Here is a 26,573-nt window from a genome sequence, read left to right on the forward strand (position 1 = left end):
TTCAAAGCATAAATTAGAACTTTATTTTTTTATTACATTATTAGAAAAGGATGTAATACAACTCGCAGCCATCCTGTCTGCCATACAGCCATACTGACAGAGTGTGAGGGGGTATATGTCCTATTTATGTAGCAATAGCAAAAATAAAGGGGAGGGGGGACAAAATTAAATAAGCAAATCAAGCAATTAAATAGTGACAAATTAGCAAAACTGAAGCTTTGAAAGTCTGAAGACATTTGTTACAGCCCAGTACTACACTACAAATGTCATTACATGTCATTTTATGAAATTCTAAGAATCACTTTTCCTATTTAACTATACTTTCATTAAAAAAAGGACTGCTGTTCATCTGTAATCTGTGACAGCTGTAATCCTCACCCTATATTTAATTCCTGTCCTCTCAGATCATGCTTATAAGGACTAAATTACTTAAGGCTTTTTAAAGAGCTGACTGGAAAGTAGGGGGAGTTGGGGGGGGGTAAACACAGCCATAGACGCGCGCACACACGCACACAACCCAGACACACAATCATTACACTTCAACTTACAGTAGTACAGCAGTGAAGCCAGTGTACAATAAAATAAATGATGCGTTTGCTCAGATGGATTTTCAAAGTACTTTTAATTCCAAACTTGCAAGTGATCAATTTCCTGTCTCTCATCACACACACAATTCTCAGAATCAGCAGCAACCAGGCAAGTCGTTTCCTTGAACGGATGAGAAGATGCATGTTAAATCCCCCCCCCCCCGCCGCCGCCGCCCCCCAATTCGGCTGCCTGCAGGGTCTGTCACATTACAGCTGTGTCAAGACCAACTTTATATTAACGACAATAATAGCAGCATGGCACTAGACTTTATCGCCGGGATTATATTCCGGTTTTTTTTTTTATTTTATTTATTTTTTTTTTAATCGCCAAATGCCATTGGTTCCAGAGATACCACCGGGCCAAACTGATCCCTTCATCTGAAAACCGGGTTGGTCACCTCTACTGATCCCCATGAGATTAAATATAAAGTTTAGATACCAAAATCAGAGAGTAATTCAGAGAACCAACTTGAAAAACAGGACTGAGTTTAATCTATTATAAAAAATAAAAATATCCCAAAATAAAAGGCGCTTTTGCTCACTTGGCTGAAAGATGACACCTACACATCCCCCAAAATTAAATCGACGTCCCTATTTAAAAGACAAAAAAAAAAACTGTAGAAGAACCTGAGCGAGCCTGGTAGTCTGAGCAGATGATCTGAAGGAGCTTTCAAAGGGACAGAGAAGGAAAGCAGAGCCTCCCAGTGGACCAGATCACTCTGTCCATACAGCTAATCTAGAACAAATCTCTAGCTTTAAAAAGAGGAAACACTTATACGGGTTTGAACTAAAAACACAGGGAACTAAAAGGAAGAAGGTTACAGGACTGAACGTGACAGAAGAAAAAGCAAAAGTCAGCTCCAAACACATAAAAAGAATGAGGGAATGGCATCATTTGAAAAGCATAAAAAGAGAGAATGTTCCCCTAAAGTTGCTTGTTTTAAAAGAGTTCAATTGATCACTTGCAAGGTCTTCAACAAAAGGGAAAAAAAACACTGTTCTTTATTAAATATAATCTTTTTTAAAGTTTAGTGGCCATTTACTTAATTTATTAATTTAATTCCTTTAATTTAAGACTAAAAGAGATCAATAACAGCAGAGATAAGGCTAAAGCTTATCTGTACCCTGGATGCTGAATATGACTATTCCTGCTGTCCCCCGCCTCGGGGGCCCGGCTCGCCGGGGGCCGCTGCATCTTGCCCATCATGGCCAGATTCTGATCTCGGAAGCATGGGGCCTGGAAGTCCCCACCCATGTAATCCACCGTTTGCATCAGATTAGTCTGGCTGGAGGAGCCAGCTCCGGCCCTGTAATGTACCCCTGGGGCACAGTCTACAGGGGCACCCGGGGGACCCGCATGGAACGGCGCGACCAGGTCCTGGGAGCCCGAGCTGTCGCTGTTCGGCGTCGGCAGAATGCTGCTCCAAGCGGGCTGAAAGTAGTAGCCATTGGTGTAGGCCACCGACCCCGGGGCCCCATTGACAGGTGGGGAGGGGGTGGGCTTGTCCACTGGGGGCTTCAGGCTGTAGGGCTGACCCATGCACAGCTCCGATGCGTAGCTCAGACTCTTGCAGGGGAAGCCGGGGGGGGCCGCGGGGCCGCTCTCCGGGGCGTGCTGTAGGTGGCCCAGCGGGTGCTGGCTCCAAGGCCGCAGATGCTGCGGCTGCTGCTTGGGGTCTACAGGGTACACCGGGATGCGATTCATGGTGGGCCCACCGGGGGGCAACCCGGCTGGCGGCGGAACCGGGCCCGCAGCAGCGGCCTTGTCGGCAGGGCCGAGCACACAGGAAGGCAGGAGGTTGGGGCCCGGGTTGTGCATGGACACCCGGGAGCTGGCGTTGATGAGCAAGTTGCGGCTGATGGGGCTGGGATTGGCAATCTGCCCCTCGCACACCGAGGTAGAGCTGACGCCGGCACGAGCCTGGCAGAATTGACTGATCTGGTGCACGATGCTGCTGAGGTCAGCCGGCCGGTTCTGGTGCAGGCTGGCGGCCATCGAGAGCGGAATGGTTGAGGTAGACACGGTCACGTTGGGCGGGGCATCACCGTCTGCCATCTTCCTGCTGCCAAGCAGTCCGGGGGGCGGAGCCTGTTGCTGCTGCTGCAGCAAGACACTGGCAGGGCCGTGGCAGAGAGTCTGAGCACGGGGGGGAAGGCCCTGTGAGTGCGGTGGCACGGAGGGCTGGGCCATGCCTGGGGGGTGCCGCAGGCCCTGTGGGGGCTGCTGCTGCTGCTGCTGCTGCTGCTGCTGCTGCTGTGGGTGGGGCAGACTCTGCTGTGGTAAGGCCTGGGCTCGTGAGATACCCTGCGGGTGGGGCACAGGGACAGTTTGGGGGGGGTTTAAAGTGCTTGCCGCGACATAGGGTCCCCCTGGGTGGTTCATGATGATCTCTGGAAGCAGGCGAGCCCGGCTGCCGTCGATGTCCTTGAGGATCCCCTTGACAGGCAGCTTGACAATGGCGAGGAGCCCTGCCTTAGTGCTGGCCGGGCAGGGATAAGGGCTGTAGCGATGACCGGACGTATCCAGGCCGTTGACGGTGTGCCGGACGTGGTTCCTCTGAGGAACCTTGACGCTGTTGGGGAAGATCTTTATGGTCAGCGGGTTGTTGGCAACTTTCTTAGCATAAGCATCCAGTTCTGCTGGGGTTGGATACTGTGCAGATCTCATCTTCTGTGTAGTGTCCCCTGCGAGGGTCAAGGAGAGAGTCAAAAAGAGTTGGGAGGAACCCACAAAGAAACACAAGCGGGCAGGCAACTTGAGGAACAGGGAGGAGGGAGAGACGCACTAGTTAATGGTTTCGTCACATGAAACAGAGCAGTATTTAATGTCTCTTGCAGAAAGAATGCCTCAGATTTTCTGCGCTGTTATAACTGCTGGACTTTAATGAGTCAGATATGACATTTTATTGCTAATAAAGGTACTCAGATTGTGAAAAGACTGTAAATTTTTGTCAGCAAAGAATATTAAGTGCATCTTTAGTAAATGTTCAATAAGTAACATGCAAACTTTAGTATATACAAAATCTTTTGACTGATAATGTACTTGGGGGGGGGGGGGGGGGACTTGGTGATGCGGCACTAGCAAGCAAATTAACATCATCTTCATTTGGGGGGAGGGCGAAGCCTGGCAGTGTTTGGTAGGGAAGGTCTGAGCTGTGCATGTCACTTCTGAAGGGGGGTACAAGCATGCAGACATACATGACCCATGAGTGGGATCAGGCCTCCAGGGGGCGCCCCGGAGGTGAGGAGCCCAGTGAAGCAGTACATCTATAATATAATACCATAAACTGGCCGACATTTCCGCATGACCTTCGCCTCTTTAAATAAAAGATGGCTCCTATCAGAAGATGGAGGATGGAGCTTCCAGTGCACATCAGGGCTGCCCCGTGAACCTTAAATGCCAGCCATTTGCATTTCCTTAGACTCCCAAAAGAGGTGGGAAGATGTGCGGAAAGGAAAATAAACATTTTAATAGGGAAATGGAGGGGTTAAGTTGCAAGCGAAATCCACCAGGGGGTGCTGAAAGCATACAACAGAAGCAGGAGGAGGACAGATGCAATAAGAGGGACATCAGGGGTTGGTGTGTGTCCAGCTCTGCAGGCCGGACAGAAGGCCGTCCCCAAATAAGGTGGGGGCCCTGGCCAGGTCTGATGGGGGCACGCCCAGACACGGTCTCTCGTTACATTATGGCGCACTAATACACCGAGTGGGCAGATCTCAGGCCGCTGTGTTAGGCCACATGATTTTTCTGACTTGAATCCAATAATGCACTGGCACAAATTAAGGTGGTGATATTCGACTGCATCGATTTGTAACAAGTACCAGCCCGCAACCTGTTCATAATTTATCCCGCATGCTGAGAGTGGCTCAAAAGTGAACTGGTTATCGTTATTGGAGATTGTAGACAAATTTATCACTGGTCAGCCAAAATTTTCACATTGGCTGCTTTCAGTAGGCTGACCAATCAGGGGGCACTTCCTTTTTGTGTTTTTGTTCTGTACAGTTCAGTAGTTTGCCTTTCTGTTAACTTACATTGTTTTTTATATTAAACAGGGAGTGCAAGCCAATGAAAATTAATGTTCTGAGATTCTACTTTCTTTGTAGCCCATTAATGATGCATAATAGATTCCCATGGTTATATTTCTGAAATTGTTTCAATGAAGTTTAAAAAGGCTTAAAATGTGGGTTGGCAAATCAAATAACCATTTAATCAAACTGAATTGTGCTAGAAATAAAGTATGACATTTAAAGAAAAAAAAGCGAACTGGAGAACAGCATCAGGCTTTGATGGCTCCTTTGATGCTAAAGTTCGCCGGCTGCTTTCAGCAGGGGGCAGCAGGGAGGCAACTCATTAAACGGCTTCCACCCGGGATGCATGACACTACAGAAATGCGTCGCAGAAGAAATGACAGAACTGGCAGAAAGACCCAGAAGAAAAGAAGGAAGAAGAAAGCGTGGCCGTGAGCGCCGGTAACACCAAAGTGCGGTCGGGGGGGCTGATTACAAGGGGCCTTTAATGACAGTCTTGATAAGGCACTGAGAGGCTGAGAGGAAATGCAGGAATGTAGGTCAGGGCACATTTAAAAATACGAATGGGGGAAGAGGGGACAACGGGGAGAAAAGATGGGGGCACTCACATTTCTGAAGTCCAGTGTTCATCTGCGTGTGGGGGGGAAGCTGAGAGCAGAAGTCACCTGGTCCCAGCAGACAGACCAGCATTTCACACGGCACTAATGCTGCATGGAGGTCGGCTGGGTGTCACACTGCAGAGAGAGGGAGAGGGTCAGCACACACACCGGGGGGGGGGGGGGAGACATGATGAGGTGATGGACAAGGCAGGTGGGGGGGCCTGGGTGCATCGGTGACCCCTTAGCGATGGGGGCAAAGAGCTCTGCGGGGGAAATCACATTTATCACAGAAAATAAAAGCATGCAGCTAATTCATTACTCTCAAACCACTCACCTGTGGGGGTTACAATGAAAGGCAATGACCCAGCCACTGGGGGAGGGGCATGATAAGGCCAGAGGAATGGGGCTCAGTGCCAGCCCTCATTTACTGCCCTCAATGACCCATGTGGCATTCACAGGCCATGCCCCCACCCCCAAGAGTGCCAGTGTGCACCCCCAAAGAGCACCCACCAATGTCACTTGTTTTTTAATTTTGATTTTCATCTTTAATGAAAACATTTATCATATAACAAATAAGACCAGTCTCTCACAGGGGTGGGGCTACACAGCGCTTTGGCAGGTCCCATAGCTTTCCTGATGGGCCACCCACCATGGCTTCCCCTGCCCCCCCCCCCCCCGAAATGGCCTGTGATTGTCAGAGACTTGGGGGGGGGGGGGGGGAAGGTCAAGTGGTGGTGATGGCGATAACTTTTTTGCCTTGAGGTATCGGTTAACGAACACACAATATAAGCGGGGGGGTCACACATTCAACTCACCATACCCTAGGCAGGGTATCAGTCCCAGGCCACACGGCGCACCAGACCAGAACCAGACCCATGATTCAGTTGGGGGGGGGGGGTGATAACATGTTCCGGAGTGCGAGAGGCATCGGCCCTAGACACCTGGAGTCACACTAAAAATTTTTACGACTGATCGGGGCAGAGAAAGAGCGCCCCCCCTCCCAAATTACCACAGCAGTAATAGCCCCACCCATTGTTAAAGACAAATCGTAATAAACATTGTTTGTGACACTGACATTATTTAATCACGTCTGCCCTGAGGCTGGAGACACAACAGCTATGCGCAATGTGGCCGCAGCATGAGATTGCCCACTTCTCTATGCCTCTGAGAAAGCAAAGGGCACACAGCCCCCACTCAAATAAAAACTGGGTAAATATTCTTCTGAAATGAAGTGATCCTGGACAACAGCCTCCATAAATTCCCATGTCCACCAAGCCTTTACGACACAATAAATCCACACAAATAAGGAGAGGATTCATCAGGGGGTACGGTTACTGGGAGGGACACAGGGATGCAAAGCTGTCACTGGCGAGATTCCGCAACAAAGAGCGTGATGACATCAGCAGAAGCCCAAAGCCACGGGAATAACCATGACAATTCAACATAGGAACCCTCATCTGTCAGGAATGTTATTTTTAAACAGGAGTTAGTGTGTGGATGAAACGGAAGGGGAGTATATCCAAACACACAACACAAAGGGAGGTGAGGAATAAAGCCATCAACTGAGGAAATCGTTTTCTCGCCCAGGAATGGGAGAGCGTCAGCGAGGAGCTCTTGCTGTGTCTGGATTAGACCTGAGCGGAGCGGGGGCCGAGGAGGGCGAGGCAATGGCGGCGGGGCCTTTTAATTAAAGGTGGGATGAAAAACAGTTGCTAGAAAACAGCGTTGGCACCGTCTGGCCAAAATGTCAGAGACGACATGCGGGTCAGCTGACAACCTAAAGGAGGCGCCAGCTCCACCCATCAGCCTTAAATCTCACCAGTCTGGTACCTTCAGTTTGTCCTGCCTCTTTCGTCTGGTGCCATGTCATGGGGGGGGGGGGTGGGGCAGTGGCCATTTCAAAGGAACAACTTTGATTTGCTTTGATTTATGCCACATTCCATTTGAAGTCGGAAGTCTGAAATTCTGAGTTTCTAGTTGAAAATTTTATCTGGAACACCCCTGGAAAATCAGAATTCCAACTTGGAAAGTTGGAGGAACTTCTGCAACCCCTACATCAGACTTCAAGATGGCTGCTCCTTTTGTCAACAGAAGTGAAAGCTGTAGTTTTACACTGTTCATTAGCAATTATATCTTATTTGTGTTTCATTACATCAGCCATACACACAGTATTATCCAACCGCTATCTATGGACATCTTGTTGCAGTGTTTATATGTGCAAAACACTGCATTATGTGTTGCTATCAACTGATATTGCTAACAAGAGCCAACAATGAACCTGGATAGAACTGGGGCCTGCTTCAGATAGCAGGATTTCTTGCTAGCTGGATAACCTGTCAGATTTAAGGTAGTATGGGGAAACAGGACATATAAACTGCAGTACCTTAAATCTGTCATGCTGTCGGGCTAAGCAAGAAACCTGACTTTTTGAAAAATCGGTCCATGGTATTGCTGAATGTCTTTCCAACTTGTTGTTACTGGAACGTGTTTAATTCGACTGAGACGTCATTCCCAGCTCCGACTTCTGACCTCCAAGGTAAATGGGATACAGCATTAGACCAGCGGTGGCTCCAAAACACATTTACAGGAGGCACTCGGTTGTTTTGCAGGTTTCCAGATCAATCCAAAGAGGGACCCACTTCTCTGAGGCGAGACCCTAACCCCACCCTGGTGGGGCCGGTCCCCTGGCTTAGAATTTTACACTATGATGCGTTAAATATACACAGTGTCAGGGTCACACGGTCTCTCTGTGGCCAAGGCACAGCTCTGGTATAATTACACAGCGTCTGGGTCGTCCCGTCTCTGTGGCCAAGGCACAGCTCTGGTATAATTACACAGCGTCTGGGTCGTCCCGTCTCTGTGGCCAAGGCACAGCTCTGGTATAATTACACAGCGTCTGGGTCGTCCCGTCTCTGTGGCCAAGGCACAGCTCTGGTATAATTACACAGCGTCTGGGTCGCGCCGTCTCTGTGGCCAAGGCACAACTCTGGTATAATTACACAGCGTCTGGGTCACACCGTCTCTGTGGCCAAGGCACAGCTCTGGTATAATTACACAGCGTCTGGGTCGCGCCGTCTCCCTGAGGCTAAGGCACAGCTCTGGTATAATTACACAGCGTCTGGGTCGCGCCGTCTCCCTGAGGCTAAGGCACAGCTCTGGTATAATTACACAGCGTCTGGGTCGCGCCGTCTCCCTGAGGCTAAGGCACAGCTCTGGTATAATTACACAGCGTCTGGGTCGCGCCGTCTCTGTAGCCAAGGCACAGCTCTGGTATAATTACACAGCACAGGGGTCACACCGTCTCTGTGGCTAAGGCACAGCTCTGGTATAATTACACAGCACAGGGGTCACACCGTCTCTGTGGCTAAGGCACAGCTCTGGTATAATTACACAGCACAGGGGTCACACCGTCTCTGTGGCTAAGGCACAGCTCTGGTATAATTACACAGCACAGGGGTCACACCGTCTCTGTGGCTAAGGCACAGCTCTGGTATAATTACACAGCACAGGGGTCACACCGTCTCTGTGGCTAAAGCACAGCTCTGGTATAATTACACAGCACAGGGGTCACACCGTCTCTGTAGCCAAGGCACAGCTCTGGTATAATTACACAGCACAGGGGTCACACCGTCTCTGTGGCTAAGGCACAGCTCTGGTATAATTACACAGCACAGGGGTCACACCGTCTCTGTGGCTAAGGCACAGCTCTGGTATAATTACACAGCACAGGGGTCACTCCAACTCACTACAGCTAAGGCACAGCGCTGGAATAATTACATGGCGTTGGAATAGGCGCATTGTGCATTTAAATCTCTGACAGGATCACCCATTTACATTTCTCCATCTCTCCAAATCAGTGCCACAATTAAGTGTTTTCGAATAACATCCAGCTGGCCCCCCCTCCATGCAGGTGGCCCAGTTCAGCTCTGTGCAGTGCAGCTTTAACAGGTCCAGCCGCCTGGGCAAAATTCCCCAAAATGGTAGCCATGTCAGGTCTCCCCGTGCAGGATGGGTTAATGATTCATTTATGAAGATCATATCTACCCAGAGGGTCACCAAAATATCCAGACAGAGAGGATTGTGTACCTGAGCACGAACCATATGGTGTGTGTGTGTATGACAGACAGTCTCTGCGAATGTATTGAGTGAGAGCAAGTGTGTCTGTGAGTGAGTGAGTGAGTGAGTGAGTGAGTGAGTGCGCAGGAGAGCAACCTCCCGACAGGAGCCCACCTGCGGCTAAGCTTCTGATCTTCTCGTTCACATTTTTTTCCTTTATGTGGCAGTCCAGGCCAAAAAGTGGGGCATGCATCATGCATCATGCCACCCCCCCCCAACACCCGTCAGGCGCCGACTAAGGGGGCCACCTCCACAGTAAACATCTGACAACAGTGAGCCAATATGAACATCTGCTGTTCCTGGAGATGTGACCTTATGCAAACTCCACCCCGGACACAGACCTGGATGGACTCGCACTTCTCCCCATATGACTCCATTTTCCACTATTACTCTGGAGAAGCTCATGGACAATGCTAGATGGATGTGCTTCCAATGTTAAAAAAAAACTCCCATAAAAATGAACACGCAAAGAGCAAAGGGTGAGCATAATCCAACCTCCCCCCCACCTCAACCCAAATGATGACAGTGAAGAAATAAAGATTGTTCCATGTTGAATGTCATTATGTAATATTTAAATATAAAGAAACAAATGAAAAATTTGTAATAACTAAACCAGAAAGGGGGGCTGTGAGAACTATAGCACGGCATTCCCCGGACAGCCCTGTCACCTGCCCTAATGTCCATGTCTTAAGGTGTCAATTATATTATTTATACTTTACATACGTCTAAATTTCTCATATGCACTATGACCTTCATTTTCTGTGACGTAACAGTAAGTATTGTAACTAATACACTAATGGCATAAAAGAGGCCATGGAGGGCGTTAGATTGTTAAATTGTGTGCACATTCCCACAAAACACTAGAGCTCATGTAATTGTGCTCTCAATTTGCCAAGATCCCTGCGATACAATTTTCCAACCAGCTACCAGAACACCACAGATAAAATGTGCTAAGCAGGAAGACCAAAGGAATATTTTTAACTTTATTATAGTATATTCCAAAAATCATATCATGCTGCTAGGGCTGGGCATCGTTCAAAAAATTGATGCCAGTACCAGAACAATACCTTGATTTTCATACTGGTTCCAATACCAATACGTTTTTAAATCAATTTCAGCAACAGTAAGAATGCATTAAACATTACAGCACTAATCTTTTATTTGAACATATTACAATGTGAAGTTACTGGTTAGTCACTGGGGGGATCGATCGCGATCATAAACAGGACACAGCCTGTTTTTTTTATATTTTACCAGGGCTCTCAAGTTTCATCAAAAGTTTGGAATGAGATTACATCTATTGAGGATGCAGCATGTTCCTCACGGTCAATGTGTGACACTTTAGAGCCTTGCCTACTGCTGCATTCATCGGATCTTGCTCTTCCACTTCTACCCTGTCTGAAATTCGTGTGCATGTCCATCTATGTAATAATGTGCTTACAGCAGGACCATTTCTGACTGGCTGATAGGTGGCTATTAACTCGATCGGGACAGCTATGAACTCATCCATTAATTCAGAATATAGGGACATCTCAGTTAGCGTCATCCCTTACTCCTCAGAGTGAGAAACAGAAGATGCGGCATGTGAGCTGGTTGAAATGCGTCTCTCACGGTCAATGCATGTGACTTGAGAACCCTGACGACTTATTGATTATACACATCTCGCGGATCATATAAATAAATCTGGCCAGCAGATCAATCTTTCTTTTTCCACAGAATAAAACACGATGTAACGTTATCCCGCTAATAAGCACTGGCACATTTCAGCGCTGGCACCGGCTGGAGACGCAGGCAAAAAGTATTCAATTGCCATTATTTTTGTACCTCGATACATCTACTCAGTCTTTTTTTCTGCACTTCTGTGTAACTTCCATGTCGGCACCGGTGCTTGTGGTTAAGCAGTCACCAAGTAATCACTGTTAGCACCTCCTCAATAGTGCCTCCAAGGAATTGAATCGGACTGAGTTCCGATGACGATGCTCACACACATATGCACACACATACACACCGATTCTCGCTCTCTCCGGGTGTTTCATGTGATATACGATGATGTGGGGGGTATATTCTGGCATAAATTGAAGCATTTCAGTCAGTACCACAAAAGTCCCGAAGGTCAGTAACCAGCCCTATGCGCTGCAGTTTGAGACTCACTGACCTGTACAATGGTCTTGGAAGGTTTGCAAAAAGATCCAGGGAATACATCTAGATGGCAGATGGCTGTGTGTACTGGATGGTGGCTGGAGGCTCTATATTCACACTTGGCTGGCATTTGTCATTGCAATTCCAATTTTGGGGTGACTTGGGGTCTGGTAAGGTGCAGACCATCAACCATATCACCACTTAATAAAAACATTATAAGATCCATCAAATATCAAATAGAGTAAATAGAGCAAGAATAACAAATAGAGCCATCCTCTTTGCAAGGTTAAGCCTCTTATTTTTCATCCCTTTTTTACTGCTACTAGCGACGTAGCTTCGGTTTCGGTAGGATTGGTCTTGAAATTTGATCACTCTCAGATCTTCACCCCACCAGCACGTGTTATTTTTTTGCTATCGCTATGTAGTGCTGCTTCAATTCTGGGATAATCCACCTCAAAATTTGTCAAAGACAAAGTAAAACAGGCTTGCAAATCAGACCCCCTCAGAAGTGGCACACCACATTGAATAGCTGTTTTGTGCTGACACCATGGGGGACAGAAGTATGGCTGGGTACCAACCTCGGTACTTTTCAGGGCATCATCCAGAATACATCAGTACTACCAAGGACCGATTCAAATTAAATCAATCGATGCCAAAATTTCAGTACCAGAGAGCACATTTGGATGAGAGTGTAACATATATTAATGATGTACAAGTTGGAGCCAATTAATTAACAAAAAGGTAGAAATTAACACAAGACAATAACAGGACGACCTTTTCACCACACTGCGAGGCCACAGGCACTCCATGCAACTGAATGATGTGGCAGTTTGGCATATTGCAATTTTTTATTTATGTTGCACACTGTTATATTTTGAGTGCAATTTGTTTGCAACGGTTTGTATTTTGGATAATTTTATTATTTTATTTTATATGGACATCGCCGCAGCATTAGAATTGCAACATACATTTAATCACAAGGACCAAATGAACTGTGCTAAGCGTTTGTAACAAAATGGTAACGGAAAACTCAATACACTCCTTTCAATACACAGACAATAGCGTTTGATGTTTTTACATTATACCTTTATACCAAACAATGTAAAATAATGGTATTCCCGAAATTATAATATTTAGTATAATTGCACTGAATAAATCATAGATCAAAACAATGGTAAATTTTGCTGGATCATAAAAGCCAAAACTGATACTAACCGAAAACCTGTTTGGGAGGCGAAAGAGCAGACTCCTTTTGCTGAGCCAAGCCAAGTAAACTGGCTCACTAAAAAGAACTGAAATTCCTATCACTAAAGTGCACGTCCGAGCAAGAGAGAAAAAGGGAGGCCATCTGAAATCACCCCAGCAACAGGCGGGACAGTTTTAGGGAGGAAGCGCGAGGTAGAGAGGGGTTTTATTTTGTGCGGTGTGTAAAATGTAAATAAATAGCAAAATGTCGAAACTGAGATGTATGACCATTTTTACAACTGAAATTATACTTTTTGAAATGTGAGCGTAATCTTTCAAAATATGAGCGATGCCTAACCCTAAGTGCGAGTACGTCTAGGTGCCCCACACATCGTGTGGCTGTTCTGTGCCAGCACTGCAGGGCGCACTGACAACCAGCTAATTTCACTATCTCAGACTGTGCACACTGCCCCCTAGTGAATGTGGCTGTGTACCAAGTCGGCGCCCCGCAGACATTGGTGTCCGAGGAGGCCACCTGTGTTACAAATAAGACTGACTGGCCCTACAACAAAGTATACTGATTCTACGTGTCTGTCTCAGATTAAATTCAAATACATCCTGTTCTCAATTAAACAGAGCCGGTCCCATCCCATCCACAAACAGAGCTTGGACCAGTTTTGGAGAAGGTCTCAGTGAGGACTCTCTGTGGCACTTGGCAGGGTCTTGCCAAAGTCTGCACTTGAGGTAGGTCCATACTGGCACTGCCTCCCTGTCTCTATCAGCAATGTCACTTTGTGAGTACCTGAGGAAACCCCACTACCAACTGAAGCATTCTAGGATGTTCCCCTTCGGGTGACCTGCCATCATGCCACATGGTGAAAAAGGCCTCACCTGTCTGTATGCAGCTCCATCTCACAGGAGCAACTCCCCCGAACACCAGACCCTGGTCATGCTTATGCATTTCATTTCCTTTCACAACCATCCTGGATCTACAGCTTAATGTATTAAAGCCCAGTCCCATTTGAATCCTATACATTGTTTGAGAGACAATCTGGCTGCCCATCACAAGGCACAGGGACCTAAGAAAGCAACACATCATGCTGTACATAAAGCTCTGTGTGCATAGCCGAGGATGGGAGCCAGTGCCGATCCATAGGTTCCTGCAGAGAAACGCAGCCGTGCACCATGATTACAACTACAGCTGCTGAACGATTGAATCTCAGAATCGTTGTCATCCAACGAGGCCTCGGAGTAGAGGTTACGCTGACAGTACTTCTACCACCCAGGTTCGAGCCAAGCAATAATCACGCCAGGGGAACAGGAGGAGAGTCGTAACTAGAGTAAGGAGGCAGGAGAAGCCAAACAGAGGGTGACAGCAGATTCATTTTCATCCAGGGGGTAATATCAGGCTATAATTCCCCCCTCCCCAGCAGGCACGTCCTGAGGAGACCCAGCAGCATCCATACACCACCCCCTGTGTGACCACCAGGGGACTCTCGCAGCCACAATCTGCACGGGATTGTCTGGTACAAAACCCCCCTCCCCCAGCACAGCACATCAGGGACACATTTGTTCAGCAAGCGATACGGGACAGTGGCCTGCAAGATAAAGGCTGACATTCTCCCCCGTAAACGAGGCCTTTATGGTGTCACAAAGGGAAGCCAGAGATCTTGTAACAGCCATCGCATGTAAGGGAGCCCCGGTCAAACAGAATATCAACGGGTCCCACATCCACGTGGTAGGTGCCGCAGCAGGGTGGGGGAGGGGTGTCTGACGGGAGCAGCAGACAGGGTGGGGGCGGGGGGGAGAGATGTGGCTAAAATCCCAGACTGCCTTAAAAGCAGCCCAGTAAGACACCTGTGTGCCTGACACTAAACAAACAGCGATCTTTAAGCGATAACGCAAACAAGGCAGCTACACCACCTCGTCTGCATGGGATGGAAGGAGACAGGCAGTTTCAGAAAGTCATGTGTCCTTGTTTATAAGCCCACAGCTCACACTTCAGCCAGCAGAGTGGGGGCACTCCACATACAGCTGGGAGACCGCCGTGGGGAGTGACAAAAGGGTAGGGAGGCACAGAAGCAGGTGATGGGCTTCCAGTCACAATCAGGGCAGCCAGAGCCCTGGGTGTCCAACCTTGGAATGCCCCATTGTGGGGGCAGAAGGTGGGTTCTGCCTGAAGACGGCAGACGGCAAAGACAATCAGCAAGGACGGGGCTTGGTGCGAGGAGGGAGACAGACAGAGACAGACAGACCAGGTCAGAAAGACCAGCGGCCAAACAGTAGGGCTCACCTCAGCAGCACCCAAACACCCTCCACCCCCACAACCAGCACACCCCGAAACAATGCAGCTCAGTCGTCTCAGATAACAGCACTAACATTCAAAAGAAAATAAAAGACTGAAAACAGGACAAACACTCCAGTGTCTCAACAGACAGATAGGCTGGCAGGCAGTACGCTTGTCTTCCATCTGCGGTGAACTTTCCAGAGCTCTTATCTTTTACAAAAAAGAAAGGAAAGGATACCAGCTTCAGAGAGCAGGAAAACAAGAAAAGTGGTGTCAGAGACGGCAGCGATCAGTGGAAACTCGCACCAGTTTGGATCTTTGCCACGGGACCAAGCCTGAGTCAAATTTATAAGGGGTATTTGGACGGAAATTTCAACTACAGCTGGCGTTTCTTGATCGACAGTCACTAACATATAATAGACAATCAACCAGTTATTCATTAAGCCCCGACACCAGACGCACACACACAAGATTTTGGTACTGAATCAACAAGTTGTTCATTCCTCAATAAAGGACTTTATTGAACAAATGTTTTTCGATAAAACTTTTAAGCATATAAACAATGATCATGTTTGTACACCTACATGCATAATTTGGCAATAGGCTTACATAATATCTTGCTTGTGAAGATTACTCTAATTGGCTATTTAGGCAACACACCAATTCCGATATAAAATTAAAACACAACAGCTGTTAAATCAAAAGATCAACATATCTACACGCAGTGGGGTCAGGCGTATTTGCAACCTAATTACTGCAAGTCCAGCTGCAAATATACCTATTCAGCCAGTACCGATGTCCGAGGTGCGCACTAATAGCAGCGTGTCAATTTTACCAGCCTCAGAAATCTTGTTGCGTTGATTTGATTTTCCACCGATCTACAGGACTTGTGTCTAGGGAGGGTGGATTATCTTTGAAGTAGCTCTCCTCTTCGTTATTGCACACATTATTGTATGGTGTAGCCACGTACCCTCCCCAAAAATGTTACCACTGTACACCAGTGTACATGTATAAATGCTCGCAATGGTGCAGGCCACTTGCATATGATGCAGGCTTTGCATGGAGCCTATGAACATCTACAAATCGGGCTTAGACAGCAAAAGGAGTAGGCCCACTTACAGTTATGTAATGGGCAAGACTTGCAATTTATTCATTCTGTTTGGAACTCTTGGCCGACTAAAGTCTTTATGCCAAATAATTGGAACCAAAACACCTCAAGTCAATGTATGAATAGCACCCTGTACAGGAAAAGAGGCAGAGAAACACCCAGGAAGCAAACAGCTGCATTTGTCAGAAAGACCAGCCGGCTTAAATCCCCCCCCACCCACCCCCGCCTGATCGCTTCCTGGCACTTTGGGTCAAGCACGTGCTTCTTTAGTGTGACCAGACAGAAGGCTGGAAATAAGAGGTGAAATAGTATGCATTTAGGCCCTGAAAATGATAGCAGACCCTCAAAGGCAGGGGAGGGAGAAAAGCGATATTCTGACAGCATCCCGTGAAGATTCACACCCTTCCTGACAGGAAGATATGCAAATTACATTTTTAAACACCAAGCATAAATAAAACTGTACCTTCTTGTGTGATCAAATTATATTTGACAGTCGGAACACTCATCACTGAAGCAGTGTTTAACCTCTTAGGGTGTTTCAATGCAGCGAAATCAGGTGGACACATCTTCCCCTCCCCGAAACAGCCATCAAACTCCAGCAGGTAGCCCCACTATAAACATGCGACCATATCCCACATCCCCATAAAAAATGATTAATCGTATGCACCCCTGCCACACACAAACACAAGGGGATGCCATTCCCAACGCAGATCCAACTAGCAAAGGGGTGGAGGTTAATAATACAGCGGACCGTCCTGACACTCCACGTAAGTGACCTTTCACCACAACTCCACAAGGGGGGGGGGGTCAATTGCAAAAGGCCGCATGCGGATACGGACTCGGTCAGTGCTGCACTGACTCACTCAGGTCAGCCGCTAAATTATTCGTGGTCATTCTTCCATTTCGGGACGCCCAGGCTGGGCAGGGAACGCGCGTCATGAATGATTGATTCTTCACCTTTCGGAAACGGGTCGGCGGCGTATCCGGCAGTGCAGCCATTTCCTAACAGCAGCGGTTCCCCGCCGTGCTGTGAGATAACAGAGTGTCTAACACCCAGGACAAAGGAGTTCTGGATCCCATATCAGCTGGTCTATGAGAGAGCATAACTGTGTAGAACAGTGGTCCCGAGACCCAGGGTACTGAGGCTGATTGGGCCCCCAGTTGAACCAGCTCTACACGTACCATTTCAGTAGTACAAGTGCTATTTCAGCACTGCTTTGCCCGCCATCCCACCCCCCACCACCTCAAACCCCTAATTCCTGCAAGCCTAAGAGGCCGGACTGCTTAGAGTGCAGCCTTTCATCAAATGGGGACCACAAGGGAGCCCCCGAGGGGCATCTGTCTAGGCCCCTTACCACACATCAGAAACAGAGAAGTCTCTGCTGTGCTCTGCTCCAGACACTCCAGGATGGACTGTGTGGGATGAAAACAGCACAGACTAATGAATGATACCATCGGGCCTGAATGCTCTTCCAGGTTGGCTTCAACATAGCAAACACACTGTCCACCACTAAGCCACGTTTTTTAATCCCACCATCTATGACGGCAGTAAACGACACTGGGGCCTCCGACGTAACGATGCGCCAGTCACCAAGCAGGCGGTGCGCCCCCAGAAAGCCACACAGGTGATCTGATAAAGAGAAGGTATGCCAGACATTTGCATAATATGGGGGGCGTACAGTCAGCCAAAACAAAACGGCTTCACGGGACAGCAAACAACTCGGCTTTCAGCAAGACCTGTGGCATCACGAATGAGGGACGGGATGACAGATCAGGATCGGAACCAGCACTGAGCAGCTGCTCAGAGTTCAAGTTCTGTAGCTTTATTTTCAGGCAGCAACCTTTTCCCCCATTCAAAGGGTGAAACAGTCAATAATTTGAAAAAGCTGCTATTAGATTAACTCAGCGAATTGTGATTCTGAATCACTGCAGAGCATCAGAAGTGTAAGGGCTTCCGCGCCTCCCCTCACAGCTTCTTTCATTTGACTTTGTGATTTGAAGTCAGTTCCCAAGGTGCTAAATTATTAGCAGTAACCTGTACTTGCAAGACGAGCCAGGGAGCAAAAAGCTGCCAGTGAGATCAGAGCCACCCTGGTACGAATGAAGGAATCCAGTGCTACTGACGGCCTGTATGCACGACCGCCGATTATCACCAGTCGCTGTCAAAAGGCAATGACAGTCCTGTCTGTGTCATGGGGGGTGACATTATAACACAAAGGCTTATTGATTCTGACACGCATAACTATTACGTTGTCACAACGACCTTCTCAGAAGCGGTGTACTATGTACACACACACACACAATCACTATTCTCTGAAACCACACACTACCATCCTAACCCTATAATACATACAAAAGATATTAATGAAATGCATACTGCTATTATGCTTTCATTTGCGTTTAGCTATAATGTTACTTTGCTATTGATAATCAATGAAGCATAAGCGGAACTCTAAACAGTAAGGACCTTATAATCTGAACAGTAGCTAATTAGCGCACAGCAGACCCAAGGCTGAGCGAGGCATGTTTAGCGTGCTTGTCCTCTGGCCCCAACCACACCGGCACTCCTCTCTTTAGACAGATTATTTGCAGGATAAAGGGCAAATATTCAAGCCGCTATTGTATCTACCGCATTCCTGCAAAGTTACCCGTCATCTCCTGTTATAATGAGAGGAGCGGCGTTATTAACAAGCGTTAAGGCGAGGAGATCCTCACCCCCCTCCCCCTTCTGCAACCCCCTTTGCCTTCAGACGGAATCCCACTGAGTTAATTAGCAAATACATAACTAAAGTTATACTAGACAAGGTGCCAAACTAATAATCTCCAGTCCACCCCAGCCACAGAGGTATATTTAGATACATAGCACTTCTCCACACACATGGAATCTGAAAAGTAAATCGCAACAAAAAACATCAGGCTTTATAGAAATCGAATGGAAAATACACCGGCATTCGCTACATTACAATAGCGGGGAAGGCGTAAGGTATTAAGCTGCTCATTCAGAAACAGTTTAAAGTCCTTTTAGCAATTTCATCGTTAAATCTCGCTGTTAGGTCCAGAGGGGGGAAATGCGATCGCCGATAAAAGTACTGGGAATGAGAGCCGAAGTAAATTTTATTATCGGGTCTTTGTTAATACGTGGAACATACATAACATGAATCAGCGCTTCCCGTTTACAAACTGGCATATGACAACTATTACAGCCAAATAACAGAGAGGCTGCTCTTTATCTGGGGAAAAGGGTCAGGGCCCTTTTCAGCACAGGAAAACCACGTCCACAGCAAAAGCAGCACAAGAAAGGCCACAAAAAAACATCCACACTCATACGCAATGTTTACCAGGCAGCTGGAAGGCGCAATGTATATATATCTGTATATTTATATATACCGTACAGGCGACTAGTCAATCCCATTTAGAAAAAAATACAGAAGCGGAAACGTGTAAGATATATATATAATATTTTTTACAATTTAATTACGATACGCAAATATATATATAATCAAAATGTATGCACGTTATACAACGGCTAATTACCTAGACATGTCGATAAAAAAATCTTTTCCTTGTCGGAAATTTCAAACAGGAGCGAACTTAAAACTAAAGACGCACATTAAGAAGACGTGAACAAGAAAAGCGTATAAAAGCGAGTTGCATTTTCTTTCTGGGATACAGTACAGAGGAATACAATGTCAAAAAGCATTAGGCAGGAAAATACTGTGCATCCTTACCCCAGGTTGCTGCTTTAAATAAATGCTGCATTGGGGCTCTTCCCAGAAAGGGGCGCAATTATCAGTGACCCTCTAGCTTACAAAAATACATGGTTCCAGTTTTTCAGTATCTCAGCCACATTAGAAATCCACCCGAAGAGAAACGCAGCCAGCGGACCTACCCCGCTCCAGCCACACTACCCGAAGCCCTTTACTCCTCCCACAGCCAAAAGACTCAGCCCACATTTAAAAAAATAAATAAATAAATCGACCCGGAAGTTCCACCTAAACATTTTTCGATTGGCTCCTTATGGAACCGGAAGCGTCATCGGGAAAATAGTCACCTATCAATAAGCCAAGCCCGAGTGAAAGAGGCGGGGATTCTGCACACGAGGTCACAAAGCCGGATATACAGAATGACGTCACCCCTTTGTTACCTTGCCGACCCTCTCAATGGAGTTTGTAGGAGAGGTTTCTAAAGAAATTAACAGGAACGACTGTAGAGCATTTGCGCAAACGCACAACATCTGCATTTAAATACATGCCATTATTTAATAATGCATATAAATCTCAACCTGCATGTGCATCTTTTCGATATCATTAGACATATCTGTAATACTTGTTTTCAAATGGAAGAAAAAACTAAATAATTAGTTCATAATGCAGACAGGCAAGGCATAGATCATCTTTAAAATCTCAGAAGTCACAACAAATACACGAAACCATGTACTCGCATTAATTGGAAGAAATTACCCTGTCAGGCCATTCATTGAAATAATTATCTATAATTAAAGTTGATTAAATGTTGCCGGTCAAAAACCAAAGCATAAACATTTCTGCGACCCTTTCAACCGTAAATCAAGCCTTTTCAACAGAACTGTACACATTCGACCTAAGACAGTTACAGTGCAACATTTTGCAAATGTCAAACCACTGATGCACTGCTGTCAACGAGATCTTATAAAAAGTCCGTATTTCCCAAACACAAGAATGGACACTTCCAAATGCTTCACGCTTATAGCAAACTTGACTGCAATAAAGTTGGGTTGCAACACTGCGTTACATCTTCCTCACATTTAAAATAGGCTGCTGCAGAAGCCCACTAAGATCATGAACATAACCATACATGAATGAGTTTCAGTGGTAATTAATCAGTAACACATTTGACAAAAAAACATTACATAAAAGGAAACAACGCAAAGAATATATATATATATATAAAAAAACATTTAACCAAAACAATAATTCATCCGTTTGTAAGTCAGCCAAGTTTAACTATCCAATAAGCTGTCAAAACAATTGCATTATGCTCCGTTCCGTACTCCATAAACCAGAAAACGCGTGTTTTGGACGAACAGCAGAATTCTGCAAATATATTCGATTTAAGGATCTTACTTATACAGCTGTATATTACCCGATTAAAAAACGTATACAGCAATAAATTTCCACATAAAATATGCACGAATTTTCTAACGTAAAAGCAGCAGTTACTGGTATTGAAGCCAGTTCGTTTTAAATAAGGAAAAACAGCAGTAGTTAACATAGCTAACTGCATGGCTGAAGTTGCCATTATGTTCGCTAGGGACCTAGTTAATACCGAAGGGTTGGATCCCCCTCTTTGTTGTATCAGCAGCTTTACAATTGGAAGTGACAATCGTATCTAAAAGCAATGCTATTAATTACATCCTGAAGGAACACACTTACTCTCCATAAAGCTCGGCGACAGACAATTCTTACAGCTGCATTATGATTTGTTATTTAGACGCTGTATTTTTAGCTTCGCTGCTATCAGTCGCCGAATCACTGCTGCTGTCTGCGGCAGCAACTTCCGGCGCATGCGTAGTCAAAACAAGTGCAGAAAGAGTCAGGCACGAGGTAGGCCTCCCCCAGAAAAACGAGGCGTCTATACAACGCCTGATTGAAAATAACTAATTGAGCTTGGCATTCAATCTTTAAATTAGTGCCTCATACATTATGCAATGAGCTATTTATCATTTTCTGTAGGCAACTAAATAAATCCCATACACTGTCTGCTGCTTCCAGGAAAATAACGATTTAAATGTGCAGTTACCAACTATGAGTGAGTGATATTTCTATCTGTATTACTGAGAATGTGTCACATTGTATTAGATTAATTCATATTAAAGTATCGATACTAAAATTATTATGCGGTTTCACACTATATCACCAGAACCGTGCTTATTTAGCTGATTAAGAAGGTTAATTGAATGTTATTTTATTACTACTTCAACAAACTGAAGAACCTTTGAAAAAATCAAAACGATATGCACAAGTACAGTCGCCGTAACAACAGTAACCCTTAGAGTGTTTTTTTTTCTTCATTTATATATATATAAATGAATCATATATATATATATATATATATATATGTGTGTGTGTGTGTGTGTATATGTGTATATATATATATATGTGTGTGTGTGTGTATATATGTGTATATATATATATATATATATGTATATATATATATATATGTGTGTGTGTGTGTGTGTGTGTGTGTGTGCGTGTGTGCGCGCACCTGACTGAACTTCATAAGTTTGTTTCCAGTCAACACGGTATTAATTTGACATTGTTCTACAAAATCAGTAGAAAGAAGTTGCCACTTCGGTAAAATTAATTGAACACCATTGGAGAGCATTTATGACTGTTCTAGAATGCGCAACCCCAATGTATAATTCATTATGTGACTTTCTAAGTAATAAAGTCTGAAATAAATCATTATCCAGTTTCACTTTGTAGTGTCTGTCTCAGATCAGACTGAATTCAATACTATCCTAGGACACGTAATTTGATTCAGTGCTCGATTGTAGAGTCTGATCTACCTATATCTGGTCAACTATTTATGTTTTTCTGACAACCAATATAAATGACACGATTACAACAACACACCTGCTCCTTTCTCTGTATTGATTAATTCTGTAGCTGAAATGTGTAGGTGGAATAAATTCAGCATTCCACAGGACTGTGTTTTGCTTTATCTAAATAACTGTTATGAAAAGAGTGGAATGTATATGAAGGTATGAAGACTGAATGCTTTTCCTGGGATGCTTTTTATAGCAGTCTACTGCCTTTGACTAAGTACATGTTGCTGTCATGGGAGACTGAGATGTTAAGTCCAGTTACCAGGTCTTTTATCAGCAATAACGACTTTGTACCTTATACCAGGCCCATGGCTATAAATAAATTTTGGAAGTTGTCTGGCAACCTGAGCCATAGGTTTGGAGGGGGGTTCAGACCTTCTACCTGGCTACTTTTACTATGTGGCTATATGCCTGCTTCATACTTGTGGGTGATTCTAGACCCTGCTTGGGCTGAGCAGAGGGATCAAATTGTTAGAATTGTCTCTGTTTCATAGAATTAGCCTATCATTTAATGTTATACTTTATCAATCTACCGGGATACTGAACATTATTAAAATGCTTTGCGAAAAGGAAAACTTAAAATTATTTTAAAACAATTATTACAGTTCTTTCTAAAATGTACGTCTATGTATAGCAAATTAATAATCTGAAATTCATCTGCATCACTGTTCCATACATCACATCTAGAATAATTCATTAACATTTTTGCCATCCACTCTGAAGAACAGAAATATGGAGTGTGATGGAAAGTTGAGCATAGTTTTCTTTAACTGATTTACTACACATCTGAAACATCAGGCATAGTATTGTACAAGCTCATATAGGAACACGGTTTCAATTCATGCAGTTATATCTGAGTATACTTTAGTCTGCCTCACTTTAAATATTTAATATCAACGATGCTAAGTGACACTAGGCACATGTGTGTATAATCCTGGTCCCCATGGATATATGCACCTCACTAAATAAGCCACGTTGTGGCTTTGCTCCAAACCAAGCTCTTTAAAAAGAGCCTGGAGTCATATTGTATCTCTGAGCATCATTTGACCTCCTCTACGTGAAAAGAAAAAGAAAATCAGCCTGAAATGCCAATCAGAGCATAAGGGAAACCAGGGGAAGTGCACTGCAGCGGCTCCATCAGGCAATAATACAAAGTTAATGATGCAGAATGGCGTCTTTCTTCATCCCTGAAAGAAGTCAATACGGGATGTTTAAGAACAGCGTTCCTAATTATGCTTTTTATATTCAACGCGGCCGTGATGGATGATTTTAGAGGAAAGCATTATTGATCCACTTCACAGACAAGTCATATTGATTGCATGACTGGATTGAGCATAACTCCCCCTTTTATTTTCTGATGGGGGGGCTGAGAATCAGCATGACAAATGTGTGCTGTGCATTTTCCCCCTTTGTCTGCTTCTCCTTCTTAAAAAAAAAACCTTTTTCTGTAGACATGGTAAAGGATGTACCGCTGTACGGTGTGTGTTATGAGAAGCAGTCGTCTGTTATAGATTAACGAGTGTCCTGTGTAGAATAACTACCCGTGTCTGCCATCCTCATGTCCAGACCTTATCATTTGATTAACTTTGTTATTCCGCGCCGGCGGGGTTGATATGATGCAGCGGCAGCTGTTTGGTCATATAAGGATTGCTGAAAAAGAGGCCTGACATGTTCTGGAGAGTACCAACATGCTCCGCACAAAGGGAATGCCACCGGTAATCGTTTTAAGGCGTGCCACAAGTTTTCATTTTATCATAAGAAATCCTGAGATGCTCTTTTACTTAATTTGAGCAATACTGCAGCATGACTTTTAAGAGCTTAAATTCATTCTATAGTCAGGAACACGACTGGGCGTGGCTTTTTTGTTAAGTATTTTTAATCCGACTCCTTCATGTGCTCTAGGAATAAAACGGGCTGATTAAGTGTTCCACCGCCGCATCTTCCGGTCGATTCCCTAATTATTCAGGTTAAATATAGTTTTATATTTCTTAAAGCTACATCCCAGAGTCTTAAAATCCATTTAAGTGTCCTTTATTCTGTACCTTATTTTCAGTGATATTTTAAAGCCAGTTAACTGGATAGGTTTGTTTCGGATGTGCTCTGCGGCCGCCGCCTGATCCCCGCCGGCTGAGTTCGGGGCCGCAGGGACGCTCGGGGAGAAACATCTGCCGCTTATCCTTTTTACGCTACACTAAAACTTTCTGGTTTGTTTGTTTTCCCATATCGCTGTTTATCTCGACCGGCAAAGTCCGTGTTTTCCCAGCATGGATCGTGTGCTTGTCCGCAGTTTCCAGGCTGGAGTCAGAGACGCACCTGTACTGACCCCCCAGGGCATCAGCGCTGTACGTGGAGGTGTTCTGTTCTACTTGCCGACTTATTAGCCTAGTGCTTATAAATATATCGGTTCAGCAAGTTTTGGTGAACTATACGACATGACCGATAATTTGTATTGATGCGTTATATAAATGTAGGCTATTTTCTAATTATTTTTGGACATCCATTTAACGGGGTCTCCATTGTACTTCACCATTCACAAGCCGCTCTCAACTAACTTCCGTGAATGGAAATATGGTATCATGTATGGGGGTTATAGGCCTACATATCTAACCCGGAAACGGCGTACATACTCCTAAACATGGAGTTAAGTGATAAAGGTTAGAAATTGTTCCCAAATGAAAGTGAACTGTCACTTAATGCTTTTAAACGTATTTTGCTGGCATCTTCTCCCCGGTGCCTTTTCAGCACTAAGCCCATCCTGCCGAAGGCGGTTTGCAGGCTGTCAGTGGGGAGCCGGACCGCATAGTGCCGAACCTCCCCGTAGCTTCCCGAACCTCCAAGCAGGGAAATGCGCGTTGTCAACCCTGTTCTAAGTGAGTCTGTGCCAGCAGCATAAAAGCCATTAGTTTGATTAAGTAGTTCATCACAGATGTTTGAGGCAAAGAAAAACTTAGCTGACTAATCAACTGTTTCTTACCACGGTATGTACATAAGTGCTGTGTCTGGTATTAGCGGCAAACCTTTTTAGATGAATTTTGCTGTGGAACGGAGTAAAGTTGCCTATGCATCATGTGTCCTGCCCTATCCGAATATTTTATTTTCCCAGATAGGCGGCCTAGTTAAACATCGTTTACTGTTATACAATAAACGCTCTTGGGCAATCACGAATTCAATTTAAATAAGGTACAAACAGACCTAAGTTTTACAGTTCGAAATAAATACCTCCCAAGAGTAAATCTTTTTGTTACATTATGTTCGCGTTATATTTTGATGTTCCTAACATTCAGGCCAGGTTAAGTATATGCAAATACTTGAAATCTTATTTGACTTATTATTGTTTGAAGACAAGGTCACAATTATTGCCGATGGAATGGTGCATTTAAAAAAAAATATATATATATGAATTTAATACATTTAAATTAATACTTTGTTTACCCAGCACCCTAGCCAGGTCACTTCCGTATTTTTAACCTGGCTAAAAGGACGCAAACTCTATTGTTTTCCATTTTGGGGTTGGAATTAAGCTATTGCGTAACCTATTGTAATTCCAAAACCGGCTAATTTGAAACTTCTTGATTAACCAGTCATGTGGTAACCATAAAATCGCCTCCTGTTATCACTTTAAATGAAAATATTGAATCATTAGAGAAAACCTTTTACAAATAACTCCACTCCGTTATCCATCCCTCCCTCCATGCAATGCTTTTCCATGTCGGAGACTTTGAACTCCGCTGTATTAGTAACTAGGCGTAGTTATAAGACCTGCAAAAGGGGCGGTTAGATTGTGCAATTCACAGCTCGTCCTCTGGGTGTCAGCAGAGATTCGATCTGCACTTTAAAGCCTTCAGGGACACTCTTGGCCGAGCCTTGCTTTCCTTAGCAGAAGCATCATGTCTGCGCCCTGTGGAAAATGTGCATGTAAATAAACAGACGGTCTGCT

The 26,573-nt window shown here is 45.1% G+C and overlaps 2 protein-coding genes across 4 annotated transcripts in view; one reads left to right on the forward strand and one right to left on the reverse strand.

Moving 5' to 3' along the window:
* LOC125744498 (protein FAM222B-like) overlaps window positions 1-26,573 on the reverse strand; it is a 27,317-nt gene continuing 744 nt past the window's right edge. The window contains exons 1-3 of one of the 3 annotated variants that reach the window (XM_049016370.1): window positions 21,462-21,979; window positions 5,225-5,350; window positions 1-3,272 (exon numbers count right to left, since the gene is read on the reverse strand). In XM_049016370.1, coding sequence (XP_048872327.1) covers window positions 1,702-3,272; window positions 5,225-5,306 — 1,653 coding nt within the window. In that variant the 5' untranslated portion in view covers window positions 5,307-5,350; window positions 21,462-21,979 and the 3' untranslated portion in view covers window positions 1-1,701. Of the gene's footprint in view, window positions 3,273-5,224; window positions 5,351-19,778; window positions 20,923-21,461; window positions 21,980-26,573 lie in introns of those variants that run through there. The other 2 variants (XM_049016371.1, XM_049016372.1) reach the window with 2 other exon arrangements.
* The window catches only part of eral1 (Era-like 12S mitochondrial rRNA chaperone 1), a gene marked incomplete at its 5' end in the record, with an annotated part of 7,445 nt that continues 5,416 nt past the window's right edge, over window positions 24,545-26,573 (forward strand). Inside the window, one exon of the mRNA XM_049017190.1 lies at window positions 24,545-24,602. Within this exon, the coding sequence (XP_048873147.1) occupies window positions 24,545-24,602 (58 nt within the window). The remainder of the gene's footprint in view (window positions 24,603-26,573) is intronic.

This window comes from Brienomyrus brachyistius, chromosome 6 (genome assembly GCF_023856365.1).
Source record: "Brienomyrus brachyistius isolate T26 chromosome 6, BBRACH_0.4, whole genome shotgun sequence".
Classification (NCBI taxonomy): domain Eukaryota; kingdom Metazoa; phylum Chordata; class Actinopteri; order Osteoglossiformes; family Mormyridae; genus Brienomyrus; species Brienomyrus brachyistius.